At 34.5% G+C, this 14,656-nt stretch overlaps 1 protein-coding gene across 2 annotated transcripts in view; it reads right to left on the bottom strand.

Moving 5' to 3' along the window:
• The window catches only part of NOXY38 (tetratricopeptide repeat (TPR)-containing protein), a 40,741-nt gene extending 32,230 nt beyond the window's left edge, over positions 1-8,511 (bottom strand). For both annotated transcript variants that reach the window (XM_089136845.1, XM_089136846.1), the window contains exons 1-8: positions 8,146-8,511; positions 7,201-7,434; positions 4,028-4,092; positions 3,252-3,441; positions 3,008-3,139; positions 2,468-2,624; positions 2,075-2,268; positions 1,861-1,962 (exon numbers count right to left, since the gene is read on the bottom strand). In XM_089136845.1, the coding sequence (XP_088992971.1) occupies positions 1,861-1,962; positions 2,075-2,268; positions 2,468-2,624; positions 3,008-3,139; positions 3,252-3,441; positions 4,028-4,092; positions 7,201-7,426 (1,066 nt within the window). In that variant the 5' untranslated portion in view covers positions 7,427-7,434; positions 8,146-8,511. The remainder of the gene's footprint in view (positions 1-1,860; positions 1,963-2,074; positions 2,269-2,467; positions 2,625-3,007; positions 3,140-3,251; positions 3,442-4,027; positions 4,093-7,200; positions 7,435-8,145) is intronic.
• Positions 8,512-14,656: the final 6,145 nt, after the last annotated feature.

Genomic DNA, 14,656 nt, shown 5'->3' with positions numbered 1-14,656 from the left:
GACTTGAAAATCGGAATAACGAGATCTTTTTTTTTTGGATAAATGTGATTATTGGATGTTTGTTTAGCTTATTAAAGAAAGTAGCTGTATTGAAAAGTAATTTAAAAGTAGTTGTATTGAAAAATTTTGACCCAACCACTTTGGTAGCCTTATTGCCACCTAGGCGACGCTTTGTCGCCTAATCACCTAGGTGGAGCCCCAACCGCATTGGTCGCCTTGCCGGCTGCCGCCTTGACAAGCATGACTCATGGGCAACGACAAGAGGGCAACTACCAAATTTAAAGAGTCAAAATCAATGGTCAAGAAAATCTATTCAATCAATGATGAATTGATGATCATTCCAACCTCATCATATAGTTGGAGATGACAGATTTTTTTTCCAGTTACAGACTTGCAGTTTCTGATATACATGCTATATACCCAGAGAGGAATTCCAAACAGATAGCAGGTAGTCCAGGTAAGCACAAGCAAAACACTGAAGCAGAGTCTCCACCCTAAGAGCCATATGCAAGGAATTCATACTCAGTCCAAAAATAATCTTATCATCGCAAAAGAGATATATAGGGCTATTTGAGAACTGAAGCACATCAGATGTCCTTCGTAAGAATTCTTACGTTAGACATCTATGCAATTGACCACACCTCACATTCCAAAACAAAACTGGAATTTCATTTGGAAATGTCAAGCCCTGTAAGATTTTTTTCATTTATTTGGAGGATATCGAGGCAGTATGATTTGAGATGGAAATCCAATTGCATGGTTTTATTTCAGCACATTCTGGATTTAATTAAATCCACAGAACCAGCCTATCTTGGCTTAGTTTCTGGCCTAACTGACCTATATTTGGGGAGTTCTATTGCCATAAAAATAGCCTGCATATAGGGAGTTCATGATGCTGGCTCAGCAGCATCAGAAGCATAATTCAACACTAGGGGTGCTTTGGTCATTTTGACATTCCTGGTCCAAACCAGCTGGGACTAATTGTAATTAGAAGTTTGTTAGGAGTCCAAATCTGTTTTAAAATTATTGTTAAGAGTCAGTGAACATTGAGACAGTAAGTCGTCCAGCTTGAAGTTGAAATCCTACTTAAGATATAAGTCCTCTTTTGAATTTTAAAAACACCCGTTCATCTTTGGGTGTCATTCTATCATTCCAACGTTCTGACATTCCAATCCAGGAGTTTAGATCTCAGATTTTGAGGTTATCATAGTCCATAGATTCACAGTTATCCGTTCTTTAGTTCGGTTATCATCATGAAGAATTTTAGGATCCTTGATAGTGATTATCTACTTAGTATAAGACGAAAAGATGTGATAATCTTACCACTCATGATTTAGATAACTGCCTTATGGTACACAGAGAATAGAAAGAGAGGAGAGGCCTGTATAGGTTCTCCTATAGTTCCTTGAAATGCACCGAACTTGTAAACACCGGGAAATGCAAGAATGAGGATCATTGTAATCGTTCACATGGATTACTGGAAACCTGTGTTCAACCTGATAAGTTCAGGACTGATTTGATGTATAAAATTATTGAGAGCTTTGTTGCAAGGAGAGATCAAGGTGTCAAGCATCAAGGGTATCAGATTGAAGAAATTTTCCTTCAGCAGACTGTTGGTCAAATACAAGAGGATATCAAGTACCAAGTATGATACAGAAAACATAACTTCAGAGAACAAGCCCACATATGATTTGGATCTAACTCGAACTTTAGTGTCAATGAAGACAACAGCATGCTTCTACCCACAAAAGAAAAAGGGGAGACAATAGTATGCTTAAGTAATACATCTCTTGAAATATGAAGCTAAAACCATCCTTATTCCAGAAAGGAATAAAAAGAGAACTAAGAATGGGAAATTACCAGGAACTGGATACTCTCCTAACCACGAATTTGGAGGCAATAGAGACTGAACATTTTCAAAAGGGTGTGCTGAAGCCTTCCGCTCCAAAAGTTCACGAAAAGCTGGACAGAAAAAAAAAAGAATTATATGGAGGTCAACCGAGGGCATAAAACATCTAGTTAGGAATAAAATTCTGACCCAGAACAAACAAATTATGTAACCAAGTCCTGTTACCTTTCTTAAATTTAGAACTGATCTTTTGCAGGAGGCCAATAAGGGTGGTTGCTTCAGATGAAGTTTTAGCTGGTCTTGGATCCAGGATATTTCCTGTGCTCGAGTTCACATAGAATGTTCTTGTGGTTCCTGTGATACAAAATTTCTGCCCCTCCAAAGTTACCACATCCAGGTAGATTAAATCTCCAAGAAGCCTGGATATAACATACACACAGACATCCCACATGGACTGAAGTGAGTGCTCCATTTAGGAACAAAATCTCAAATCCTAATCAGTTACATCATAAGCATGTCATATGAGTACAGATCAAAAGTAAAAAAAAGGGATATCCAATCAAATAAGGGATCAGCAGAAGATCTACACTAACATGAAAAAGGAGCAACGAGATTAACCTTCTATAGCTTGGGAGAGGATTGAAAGAAGAAAACACAATACTCTCCACACATTTGATCTCCTTCGAAGGGGATGATAGTAAATTACCAAGCGAACCAGCAACATCCTCCATGAATCCCAAGCCATCAAGCTCTGGGACTACAATTTTTGCCGAATCTAGAGTTTGAAATTCACAATTACGGAACATGTTAAAAAAGAAAGAGTCGAAAGTAATGGGAAATTAACAGCTCAAGTAGCTCAGTTGGTTAGGGTGTGGCTGTTAACCACAATGTCAAGGGTTCAAGCCCGCCCATTAGCTATTTAACTTCCCCCCCACCCTTTCTGGATGGGGGCATTTTTATATCTTCCACGACCATGTCTCTTAATGTAGGGGTATGGACATGGGTGAGACATTGTCTAATTTTTCACCTATCAAAACTAAAAAATGTTGGGCAAACATTCATGTACATAAGAACCACCTGTACATACGCATGTACCCATAGACTACAAGCAGAGGAAGAAAATACATTATGCAAAACAGCATCTCAAGCATACAGAACCTGCAGTTGTATTTTGCGTTGTCTCATGCTGCAAAGCAAGAGATGTTGATAGTGAGGAATGAAGGGTAGAGAGAGAAAGCAATTCTCTTGCACGGTGCACATGGGCCCGTATAGATCTATCATCATACAACCCTGTCACAATATATCCATATTAGGCGTCAAATTTACATAAGTTCCCTCCATTAAAGTAAATCAAACAACAACAATAACGAGTAAGGCTGAAGTTGAAATAGCTTCAATTTACCAGGAACCATCTCCAAGGAGCAGCCTCCAGTAGTTATGTCAGCAACTTCCGAAATTTCATTGTAATCTTCTAGATGATGGACTGAGCCATCCTTTGTGTGCAGCATCAAATCATAGCATGTAAAGAAACATGTCTCCGGTGCATCAAGAAGGAACTGCCTCAAATCCATTACAGAATCGCCTGGATTTAACTGCACACACAGATCCAATGTCCACAGCATTTATTAAGAGTGGCCATTATCCCTTAAGAGAAAAGAGTAAAAGGTGCTTCTAAAGCTTGAACATATTCAATTCAAGATAATGATCAACTTTGTTTAGGAATAAAACAGACAGATCAAGTTGGTTCCATAAGAAAGCCAATAAAACAAGGACCAGGATACGAAGAGAACTCAGTTCAAGAGTTAATAGAGTTTCCTCCTGTTATTTATACTTTTAATATGCATTAAAAGTGTAGCAAACTGTAATACTGGTAAACTAGAGTAGCATTATTTAAGTTTCAACCAACGGTAGTATGCATCAATATCCAGTGAAACCATAGTTATTAAGGAATCGCCTACACAATGCCAAGGCATCCACCCTCCTAGTCACCTTGGACAACCTTGCCGCCTTGTTTTGGTTGCCTTGCTTTTTGGACCCTATCAAACACCTTGCAACCTTCATAACTATGGCAAGAACCACCAATAGTTGATGAATAGTGAATTTGTGGCTTCCATGTTCTACTACCAGGAATTAAAGGCTATTTTAATACAGGCTGTGTCCTGAATCAAACTAACTCACCTGCAGCTCAAGCTTTTCACCAGATTGTGTTTTGACTGAAACAGGATAGAGATGAAGATCACCCGCTGTTGATAAACAAAAAACACAACAAATTGAAGGAAGAAAAGGAGTCAAATCATCCATCTAAAGAAAATAAAAAAGACGGAAAGAAGAAAAGGAGCTTCTACATAACAAAAGACTAATATAAACAAAACACCCCCATTGCCCACCTACCCCCACCCCAAAAAGAAAGAAGGAAAAAAAGAGCAAAAGGACACATAATACTTCCGTAAAACAAAATTGATGAACTTCAACGTTGGTCTTGAAAGTCAAGGAAACCATCAGACCCTATTTTTGCCACATTTCTTTCTTGAAAATGTACAAGGGAAGTCAGTAAATTGCAATCTACATCAGGATGCATGTACAGAAATATTACATGATCATCAAGGCTGTTCAATCACTTAGGTGGTATGGCACTCAATTAGGTGATCAAATGCCCAATTCTTAATGCAACCCTGCCCCCAACACACCCACACGCACATAATTTTCCTAACATCAACAGGTCATACCTTATATCATTAAGAACTAACATTAAGCCATCACAATTCATCAAAAAGAAGAAGAAGAAGAAGAAAAACTACCCATAATACAGCAAATTTCAGAAATATCATAAATTATTTAAAGGATTAAAGCAAATAAGTGAACATCAAACTACAATAGAAACTAAAAAGAAAAATGAAGCCAGAAGAAGGGACATAATGCCATCAGCCTACTAGCCTAGTAAAAATCACTAATCAGCATTCCCTTATCTAGTAATTCACAGGTCCTAGTATTTACATTAATAAAGAAAAAGAGTAACTATTAACATCAATTTATCCTAGAATTACTAACTTGGATGCATACTAGCGTAGATGTCTAGGCTGTGGCGCTTTGGTGGTGCTGAGGCATCCACGTTTCACCCAGGCATCATGATGTGGACCAGATCTAGGACTACCCAAAGAAGGCCCAGAGAGGTAACCAGTACCCTGTGGCCCACTTCAGCCAGCATAGGGGTATTTTGGTAATTTTGTATCCCCTAGTCAAACCCAATCTGACCTAGTTTGATTCAGATTCCTGTCAGGAGTTTAGATCTGCTTTTATTTTTGAATTTGAGTCCTTAGTTGTTAGGTTATGAAAAAGTCATATTCTAGTTAGGAACCCTAATAAAAGAAAGAATTCCTTTAGTTGGATCTATTATGCTAGTAGGATCCCAAATCTACTTTTGTTTTTGAATTTTGTTGGGTTTAGAACAACTTATTGAAGAGTGTGAGTTAAGATAGGAGGAGTCCAATTATTAAGGGAAGTCCCTTGTCACCATCCACTTCTTACAAAGAGTCCATATCTACCTTCATTTTGCAATTTGGATCATTCTTACAAGAAGTCCTTTCATGAATGTGTCTCAGGTCTAGCTAGAGTCCAAGTTAGAGTCACCATCTTATGTTGAGTCCTAATGTGATTACACACATGTAAGGCTATAAATAAAGCCACTCAAGCTTGTAAAAGACAGATTTGATGAAAAATAAATTTTGAGTTTTGGAAGTGGCCAAGGGTGGAGTCGTGGGTTTCCCTAGGAGGGGAGACTTGCGGCTATTTGTGTTTACAAATACTACAGATTTGCATGTTCTATTTGGGTGTAGCCCAGGGGAGTCATCGGTTACACGCACATGTGCTATATAATATATATATATATATATATATATAGCATATATATAGCATTCCTCTAATTTGGAACCAATATGAAATGATTCAATACAGAATCATGAATAGTCATGGGCTTCATCAATAGTATACTAATCCATACTTTTTTTATATTTCTATTTATATTGTATTTTTATTTGGATGCATATGCATTTATCTGGAGAAATTTCAGCAAGAATTGAATTTAGCCCATATTTTATAGTATTCGTCTTTTTTTGTTGGATAGAAAAGGCCAACTAAGGTAAAAGTAAAGTATAAGTTGTTATTCTATATATATAAGAATCGAACCGATGACCATCGTAATACAAATGTGATGCTCTAACCGCTGAGCTAAGCATGCTCCGATAACAAAAGTTGTGCATAATAAGAATTCAGCAACCTATTCTTTAGCTTAGCTATTCTGAATTCCTTGAATATATATATATATAGGTCGTTGTTCGCCTATCTATCTCTAGAATAGCATGATATCGGTCCTAGTCCCACCTATCCGTAAGAGGACTATATATATAACAACAGCAATCAATAGCAGTCACACAGTTATAGCAACAGAATAATAGTGGGTCAGCCCTAAGGACAAGGATGCAATCCATATCATAAAGAGACACATGTATATATATGATATATGTGTGTGTGTGTGTAAACCCCAGAAAATAAATACTCCTAATTACTTCCTACCAAAATTAGAAACTCAATAACGGAATTCCCAACATATTATCGCATAGCTATAGCAATAGAATAATAGCTGGTTGGCCCAAATGAAAGGTTAAGTAATCAAAATAAAGGATAAGGATGCAACCCATATCATAAATTCATAACGGGACACGTGCGTGTGTATGTTTATGCCGCAGAAAATAAAGACTCCTAATTATATCCTACCAAAACAAGAAACTCAACATGGAATTCCCAACATGTTAATAGCTACTCAAAATAATAGATTACAAATATTTCCTAAATAAAATATATCCTAAATATCCAACTGAACCAGAATACGGTTGCAACCCGGTTCATCTTGGTTTTGGGATCTCAAACAGGTTCAGGTTGATCCATGGAAGTACACATTCACATTGGTCAATGATGAACTATAAAAAATGATGGAGAAATTAGAAAGCTTTGCACACTAAAAAATGTCGAAAAAATGAAACAGAACTGCATGCTTTATTGCAGCCTGTTAAAAGAAATAGGAATCCTCCTTAACATTTTCAAGCTTTTCTTTGGAGAACTCCAAAGATCATTCTCTGTTTTACTGTCAATTATATAATAAAGTCACTAAGAAAACGAGGGTAAAAGGCATATGGCACAGGCTGCAAATTTGATTTATGGATATAAAAGTATGAGTAGATTTTTGGTAGCATTAGTTTTGTATCTAAATGGGGTGTAACTGTAAGAATGTGAATTGAAGCCATGTGAATGTGTAAGACAATAGAAAAATCCACAATCTCGGATAACTTATCAATTACCTTCTCCCTCTTTTGAAGGATGAGCTGCTGGCATAGCATTTGTTGCATCCAACTTCGTATCTGCTGGGTCTTCCTTTGAAGTAACTCCATTGGCCTCAGCCTTGGAGGATTCTAAAGAGCTTGAGTTATCTTTTGATGAAGCATCAAACTGAACCACTGCTTCCGTAGAACTTGCAGCAGCAGCAGACCCTTTCCTATTCCTTGCCTTGTTAGATTTCCCCGCCATTTCTAAAACTGTAATTTTCATAGGTTCATATCAGAAACTTAAACCTAACATCAGGACCTCAACATACATCTTAATCCGTATCAAGTGAAAGGGAGAGGGAAGAAAAAAGAAGATTGAACAAACAACAATTAAAAAAGTTAGTAGGGAAATGACGAAATTTCTGATGAACATTCTAAAGAGTAAAAACTATCACCACTTCTTCAAGGGTAGTGGACTGAAAAATTACACTTTTACTCTCTAGGCCACACTCAATAAGTGAATAAGATAAAAAATAATTTCAAAGGAACTTTTTTATTTTTGGTAGAATAAAATTCAAAAAATCAACGTTAAGAACTTAATCAAACCATAACTCCAGCAATCTTGATCGTAAAGGGGAGCTCATTTCACCAACTAATAAGAAAGTCAGAACAATTCAATATAGTTCGAAGAAAACTATCAAAAAATATTGGGTTCAAGCGCCTTCGTTAGCATTATCCGCCACCTACTCCGCAACCAAAACAGTCAATATATCCAGCCGATTATCGGGTAAAAACATTTGTTTCACTAATAAAACATCAGCTCCATACGAACTAGGTGGATTTTCATCGTAAACCATTGAATTATGGAAAGCATGATTCGCAAAGGTAATCAACAATGGATACTTGATTGAAAGATAATACCCACAACAACAAAACGAAAATGAACAAATACAAAGGAATAAAAAAAACTATGAGAAATACCTGTTAAGTTTATTGAGTTGCTTGTGTGAATTGATGATTGCCCACTCCAATTCAATTGAAATACTTTACAGAGGAACCGCCGAATCCATTAAAAGTGTCTTAGATCATTACAGGCAGTAGCTCCGCCTCCCTGCCCCGTTTTTTCAACTTTTCGGGTGGTGGAGACTATGTATTTGGAGAGGGGAGATCAGAAATGATGGTAGAGTTAAATATAGCTGACTTTGTATCTTAAACCCTGAAAAGATAATTCACAAGAATATGGATACAAACGAATGACATCATATCATAAAGTATCTTCTCTCTCTCTTTTAGGGTTTTCTGGGTTTTAGGGTTTCCGGCTCCGGGGTTTTCGTTGGCCACCGCTGGGTTATTAGGGACTTGGGGTTCAGCTTCCTTTACGTTAATCTAATTATAATCAGAATCGTTGAGCTGGTAACGATTCGAATCGTACCCAAATCAATTGAACTCGGTATCACTCGGTCATATTAGATTTACTCAAGATATATAATTGTACAAAAGTTATTACCAAAAAAAAAATCGTACACAAGTTGTAAGTTTCCGCGTTGCGATCATAGTTTTTTTTTTTTTTCCAAGCCAACCAATAGATTTAATCGTAGAAGTATCTTTAACCAACATTAATAAATAAATAAATAAAACCTTAATGATAAAATATCTGAAGTATCTATCATCAGTAAAGGAAATAAAGCAGCTGATGGATGCTCAATAATGGTTTATGATGATAGATGCTTAAAAAGCAACAACATATGGATATCTCTTGTTCTACTACCCCTTTAAAAGAGCAATGAGACAGTCACAAGTAAGCTTCTGAGCTCTAACTTCTAACTTGAACACGACTTGGAGAAAGCCATCTTGGCTGTATTATGCCCTACTCTATGGTGCCTATAGCCATATGAAAGAGTCCCCAGCTTGACATCTGATAGGTTGTGGATGACTCCTCTTTTTTTTATACACATAGATCTGGAATTGGCGGAGTAGCACGTGTTCATAACCATCAAATGGTCTTTGTTTTCGGACAAGGGACTGGATGTCAAGACTCTCTTATTTCATAAGCAATTGCCATTAGAAGAGGCATTGCCCTTGCACTTGATTTTAACATGTCTCATGTCTATGTGGAAAGTGATAACCAAGCACTGGTGCTCTCTATCCTCCATCCAGAGTCCCGCCATAACTGGAAAACCACCCACTTAATCAATGACATACTCATATTAACTACATCTTTCTCCAAATGCACATTCTCACATATTTCCATATAGGCTAATTTTGTGGCTAATGAACTTGCTAAGTCTGCAACAGTATCTCGGATCAATTTGTGTATCAACAGTTCCCACCCCACCCCTTTTCCCTTTTCGTCTTGGGTCCTACTCTTTGTTTTCCTTATATGTAAGCGTCATAAAGGTTTTCATTTGAATCAATAAAGTTTTTTTTATTACAAAAAAAAAAAAAAAAAAAAAAAAACTCTTAAGGTAACCAATCTCGAGGAGTTGCTCGATTGGTAAAAGCCTAGCGCCTCATAGTATGAGGTCAAGATCTTCTCTCCCTCTCTTTTAGGTTTTATGGGTTTAGGGTTTTCGTTTCCAGGGTTTTCGTTGGCCATCGCTGGGTTATTAGAGACTTGGGGTTCAAGACAACGCTTCCACATAGGAGGTCAGAGTTCGAATCGCCTCGGGGCCAGGGGCAAAGCCCCGCCTATATTAATTATATAAAAACTCCACTGAGGATGTAGTCGTGGTGCGCGCAAGCTGGCCCGAATGAACCTTGGATCAAAAAAAAAAAAAAAAAAAACTTGGGGTACAGCTTCCTTTACGTTAATCTAATTATAATCAGAATCGTTGAGCTGGTGACGATTCAATCGTACCCAAATCGATTCAACTCAGTATCACTCGGTCATATTAGATTTATTCAAGATATATAGTTGTACAACAGTTATTTATTACCAACAAAAAAAAAATGGCACAAAAGTTTTTAAAGTTTCCGCGTTGCCAACTCATAGTTTTTATTTTTTGTTCCATTCTTTTTTTGCCAAAGCCAACTTAGAAAGTATCTCTCTACCAACATAAATAAATAAATAAATAAATAAAAACACTAATGATAAAAATGTTTTTTTTTTTTTCAAGAATATCTAAAGTATCTACCATCTCAATAAGGTAGCTGATTGGTGCGAATAATGGTTTGTGAGGAAAATACCACGTTGAATATATTTCAGGAACCATCTCTGGAGTTGGATAATTTTCTTTAGGCTGATTTGCTGGTTGATTCGGATTTGTTTTGTTGCTTTTGGGTCTAATGACCCCATTCCATGTACTCCAAAACAAAAATATATCTACCATCATATTAATTTGATTTATCAATTTACTTTTCACATAACATTTTCAGCATAATAGGTAGTAAAAGCATTTGGAATTTCTTTTTTTATATGAAGAAAATGAGTAAATTATATTACACTATGATATGTTTATACATATTGATCTTTGGAGACAACAAGATTCCAAGTTATTTCGCATTTTAGATGCTAGGAACGCAGCAATATGTGGATGGTAACAAAACATATTGGAGTTCAAGCACCACTGAAATCAAAAGAAGAATAACTTAGGCCAAGGCTTAAATGGGAGGAAAGTAGTGTCTCCATTCGAAAAAAATCTTATTCTTGAGATTAAGGATTTGGTTTGTGGGATCCTCATCATTAAAGTATAATGTTAGAAGCAAAGGAGTCCGAGAAAGAGGTATTTTGCGGATCAAACTCACTAGGTTGTCCCATTGGTGGAGCTCTTGACGAATCAAACTCGCTAGTTTTGTTTCTTAATCTGAAAAGCATATTATCCTCAATCTTCGCATTTGAATTCAAATTAAGACTGCCATGGAACACTGTTAGATGAAGTTATCAGATAGATAAATAATTGATTTACAGAGAAAAATGGCAGAAACGATAACTGAGAAGAAGATGAGAGAAATATAAATATGATTAATAAACCAACCGTTATTTAATCATTTTAGCTTTTCCATCAAACTGAGGGTTGAAAAAATGAAGAGTACATGCCGCTATCATCTGTTGAGTGCCGCTGAATACCAGGCCGCAGATGATGTGTACCCAATCTGCATTCAACAAAATTAAGACTTTTAAATATAAATATGAAAGTAACAGTAGAGTAATGTTTCATTGGAATAATCTCAATTACAAGTTTAACTTGCATGGTGCAAGGAACTTAAAATTAGGCGATTATATCATTAAGTTTCGCTATATTCTATTAAGTATTAAGATCAACACGTACTTGTACTATACAAAACTAAAACATTCCAAATTCGAAGAGTAACAAAGTTAATTCAGTCTATAGTGTATACATGAAACCAAATAAGGTTTTTAAAAAATTACTTCATGATTTACTAATTACTAATTACAACAAAAAGTACTAATTACCTTAAATGTGCATGATAAATATTTATAGACAAAATAATCATGGTGATTTGTTAATTTTCTCCAACATCTTAATTTTGCTCTTTGATCTTCTTTTACCATAGTTATTTGTCTATTTAAACAATCAAGATCTATATTTATAAAAAATAACTTCAAAAAAGTATTGAAATTGATAAGAATAAATGCTTTTAAAGTACGAATATCATCGTAAACAAATGACACTCCAATAAGGTATGATGATTGTGTGATACATTTACTAATACTCTATGCATTATTTTTAATTATATTTAACAACATCTAACATGCAACATGTATTTTCTCATAACTTTTATTCATATTACTTACATTAGCGTTTATAAAAAAATAAAGTGTTTGTAAAACATTAATTAGTTTTACTCTCATTTTTTTATTTGGTCCGTATGGGTTCAACAAATATCTTTTAAGTCCTTTTGATATGCTGGAGATTTTTTATTTATAATAAAAAAATGTCATATAAAAGTTGTAAGTTTACGGGTTGCCAACTAAAAGTTTTTTATTTACCCAAAAAAACTAATAGATTTTTTTTGTTTCTCAAGCCAACTAATAGATTTAATCGTAGGAGTATCTATTTACCCATGGAAAAAAAAAAAAACATTAATGATAAAAATGTTTTTATCCAAATTATTTAAAGTATCTACGGGTCAATCGGTATGGGTTTTGTAAAGTCCAACTTTGAATACCTAAAATGAACCGCCCCAATATCGGTGTGATCGGTTCGGATTATGAATGGATCGGTCCGTATTAAACCGATAAAACGGTATTTAATGTGGTACACTTTTGGTGCGAACAAACCCATGCTATATTTGTTATTAGTTCATTAAGATCCTAATAAAATTGTGACCAAACGATCAATAAAAAATGATATTAAGAGAAACAAAGCAAGTAAATATAAGAAGAGGAGTAAAGGACGAAACAAAAAATTGAAATAGGGAAATATGAATAGGGCAAAGGTAAAGTGTTTTCATTGTAAAATTACATTTATCTCCATAAATTAGCTACGGTACCAATTCGGTATGTACCGACGGTATGAGTGTCTGAAATCGAAATTGTACTGAATAAATGCGGTACCGTACCGAATTCGATGATGCGGTATGGTGTGGTGTTAGACAACGTGGTTTGGTACGGTTAAACGGTTTCGGTACACAATTGACACCCTAATCTATCGTCATATTAATCTGATTTTTTAAATATACTAATGAATTTTCAGATACTATTCTATCCGATTAAGGTAATAAAAGCATCTGAATTTTTTTTCTTCTTTTTTATGAACAAAATGACATTAGATTATAATATGTTTATATGTACTGATATTTGAGACACCAAGACTTCGAGTTCTTTGGTTCAACCATGATCATTTTAGATGCTTGAAACGCAACAACACGTGGACTGTAATAGGAATAAACTAGTTGCAATCCTGACATCAAAAAAAGGAGATGGTAACAAGTCCAAGACTTAAATGTGGAGAAAATTAATTGACTTCATTACGAAGGGTTGGATAGTAAAGAAGGTTCGAACGCAATCAAAGAACAAGAGATGTTCAAGGGTCTCAAACCTGCAATGAACAAAACAATCAAATAAATGTCAACAAATTTCCATCGTGAAAAATAAATTTAATCACAATATCATTATTAACCAAACACCTGGACAAAAAAATTATAACAAAGTAAGCCTCTAGATTTTCAGAATAATGACAACAGTGGGGGTGAGAGGGACAAAAATAGCTTCATATACATGAGTCATGTAAATTAGAGAAAAAATAATAGTTTCTTAGTTTAACAATTCTAACTATGATAAAATTGCACTTTTTTTTTTATCAATTAATTTTAATTGTTGATTAAAATTAAAATTCAATCTATATTGTATATATTAAACCAGATAAGGTTTAAAAAAAAAAACCCTCATGATTTACTAATACTAAATACTAATGATATTTACTAAAAACAAAAGTACTAATTACGTTAAATGTGCAGATAAATATCTATGAACCCAATAATCATGGTGATCTGTTGATTTTCTCCAAAGTCTTAGTTTTGTGCTTTGATATTCTTTTCCCATGATTATTTCTTTATTTGAACAATCAATAACTATACTTAGAAAAAACAGGTCTCCAAACAAGTGTTGTAGTTGATAAGAATAAAAATTCTTAAGTACGAGTAAGTCATCATAAACAAATGAAACCCCAATAAGGTATGATGATTGTGTTATACATCTACTAATATTATGGATTATTTCAAATTATACTTAACAACATCTAACATGCAACATGCATCTTCCCAAGGTAGCTCAAAACTTTTGTTTATATTAGTTATTTGTGTTTATAAAAAAACAAAATGTTTATAAAACATTAATTTGTTTTACTTTAATTTTTTTTTTTATTTGGTCTATATGGGTTCAACAAATTTTCTTATTGGTTCTCTTGATATGTTTGATATGTTTAAGATTTTGTCACTCTATCAAAAATATTGAGGACTTATGTTATAATAGTAAAGAAAACAAAATGTCAACCTCTAGAACCATAGAGACTAAGACTAATATTATAATTTAATGCATGGGTATGACATTCATTTACATCAATTCACAAAACATCAATTCACTAAAAGATACAAATTAGGATCTAAGTATGCTAGCGTAGATTATATCCATAATCATACATTGTTGTTTGCATTTTATGATGAATATTTAGGGCAATTACATTTTCAAGGAAGATATGCGGGATATCCTTAAAAGGTATATATATATATATATATATGTTATATATATATATATATATATGATTTGAAGACCAATAAAACCATATAAAGTATGTACACTTTTGTACAATAAAGTCCGTATATATACTAGTTTGTAGTAAGAACGCGTACTACACATTATATTTATTTTGTAAACCCCCTCCCCCTCCCCCTCCAAAACAGAAAAAAAAAGAGAAAAATAAACAACACATTTAGAGTCCGTTTGACAAGAAAATGGATAAAGATGAAATATAAAATATATCTACAAAATAAATTAAAAGAAATGAAAATATATTATCATGATATTTAGTTT

This window comes from Hakea prostrata, chromosome 10 (genome assembly GCF_041222555.1).
Source record: "Hakea prostrata isolate BN-2017 chromosome 10, UWA_Hpros_2, whole genome shotgun sequence".
NCBI lineage: Eukaryota > Viridiplantae > Streptophyta > Magnoliopsida > Proteales > Proteaceae > Hakea > Hakea prostrata.
This window is presented reverse-complemented; position numbering and strand designations above follow the sequence as displayed.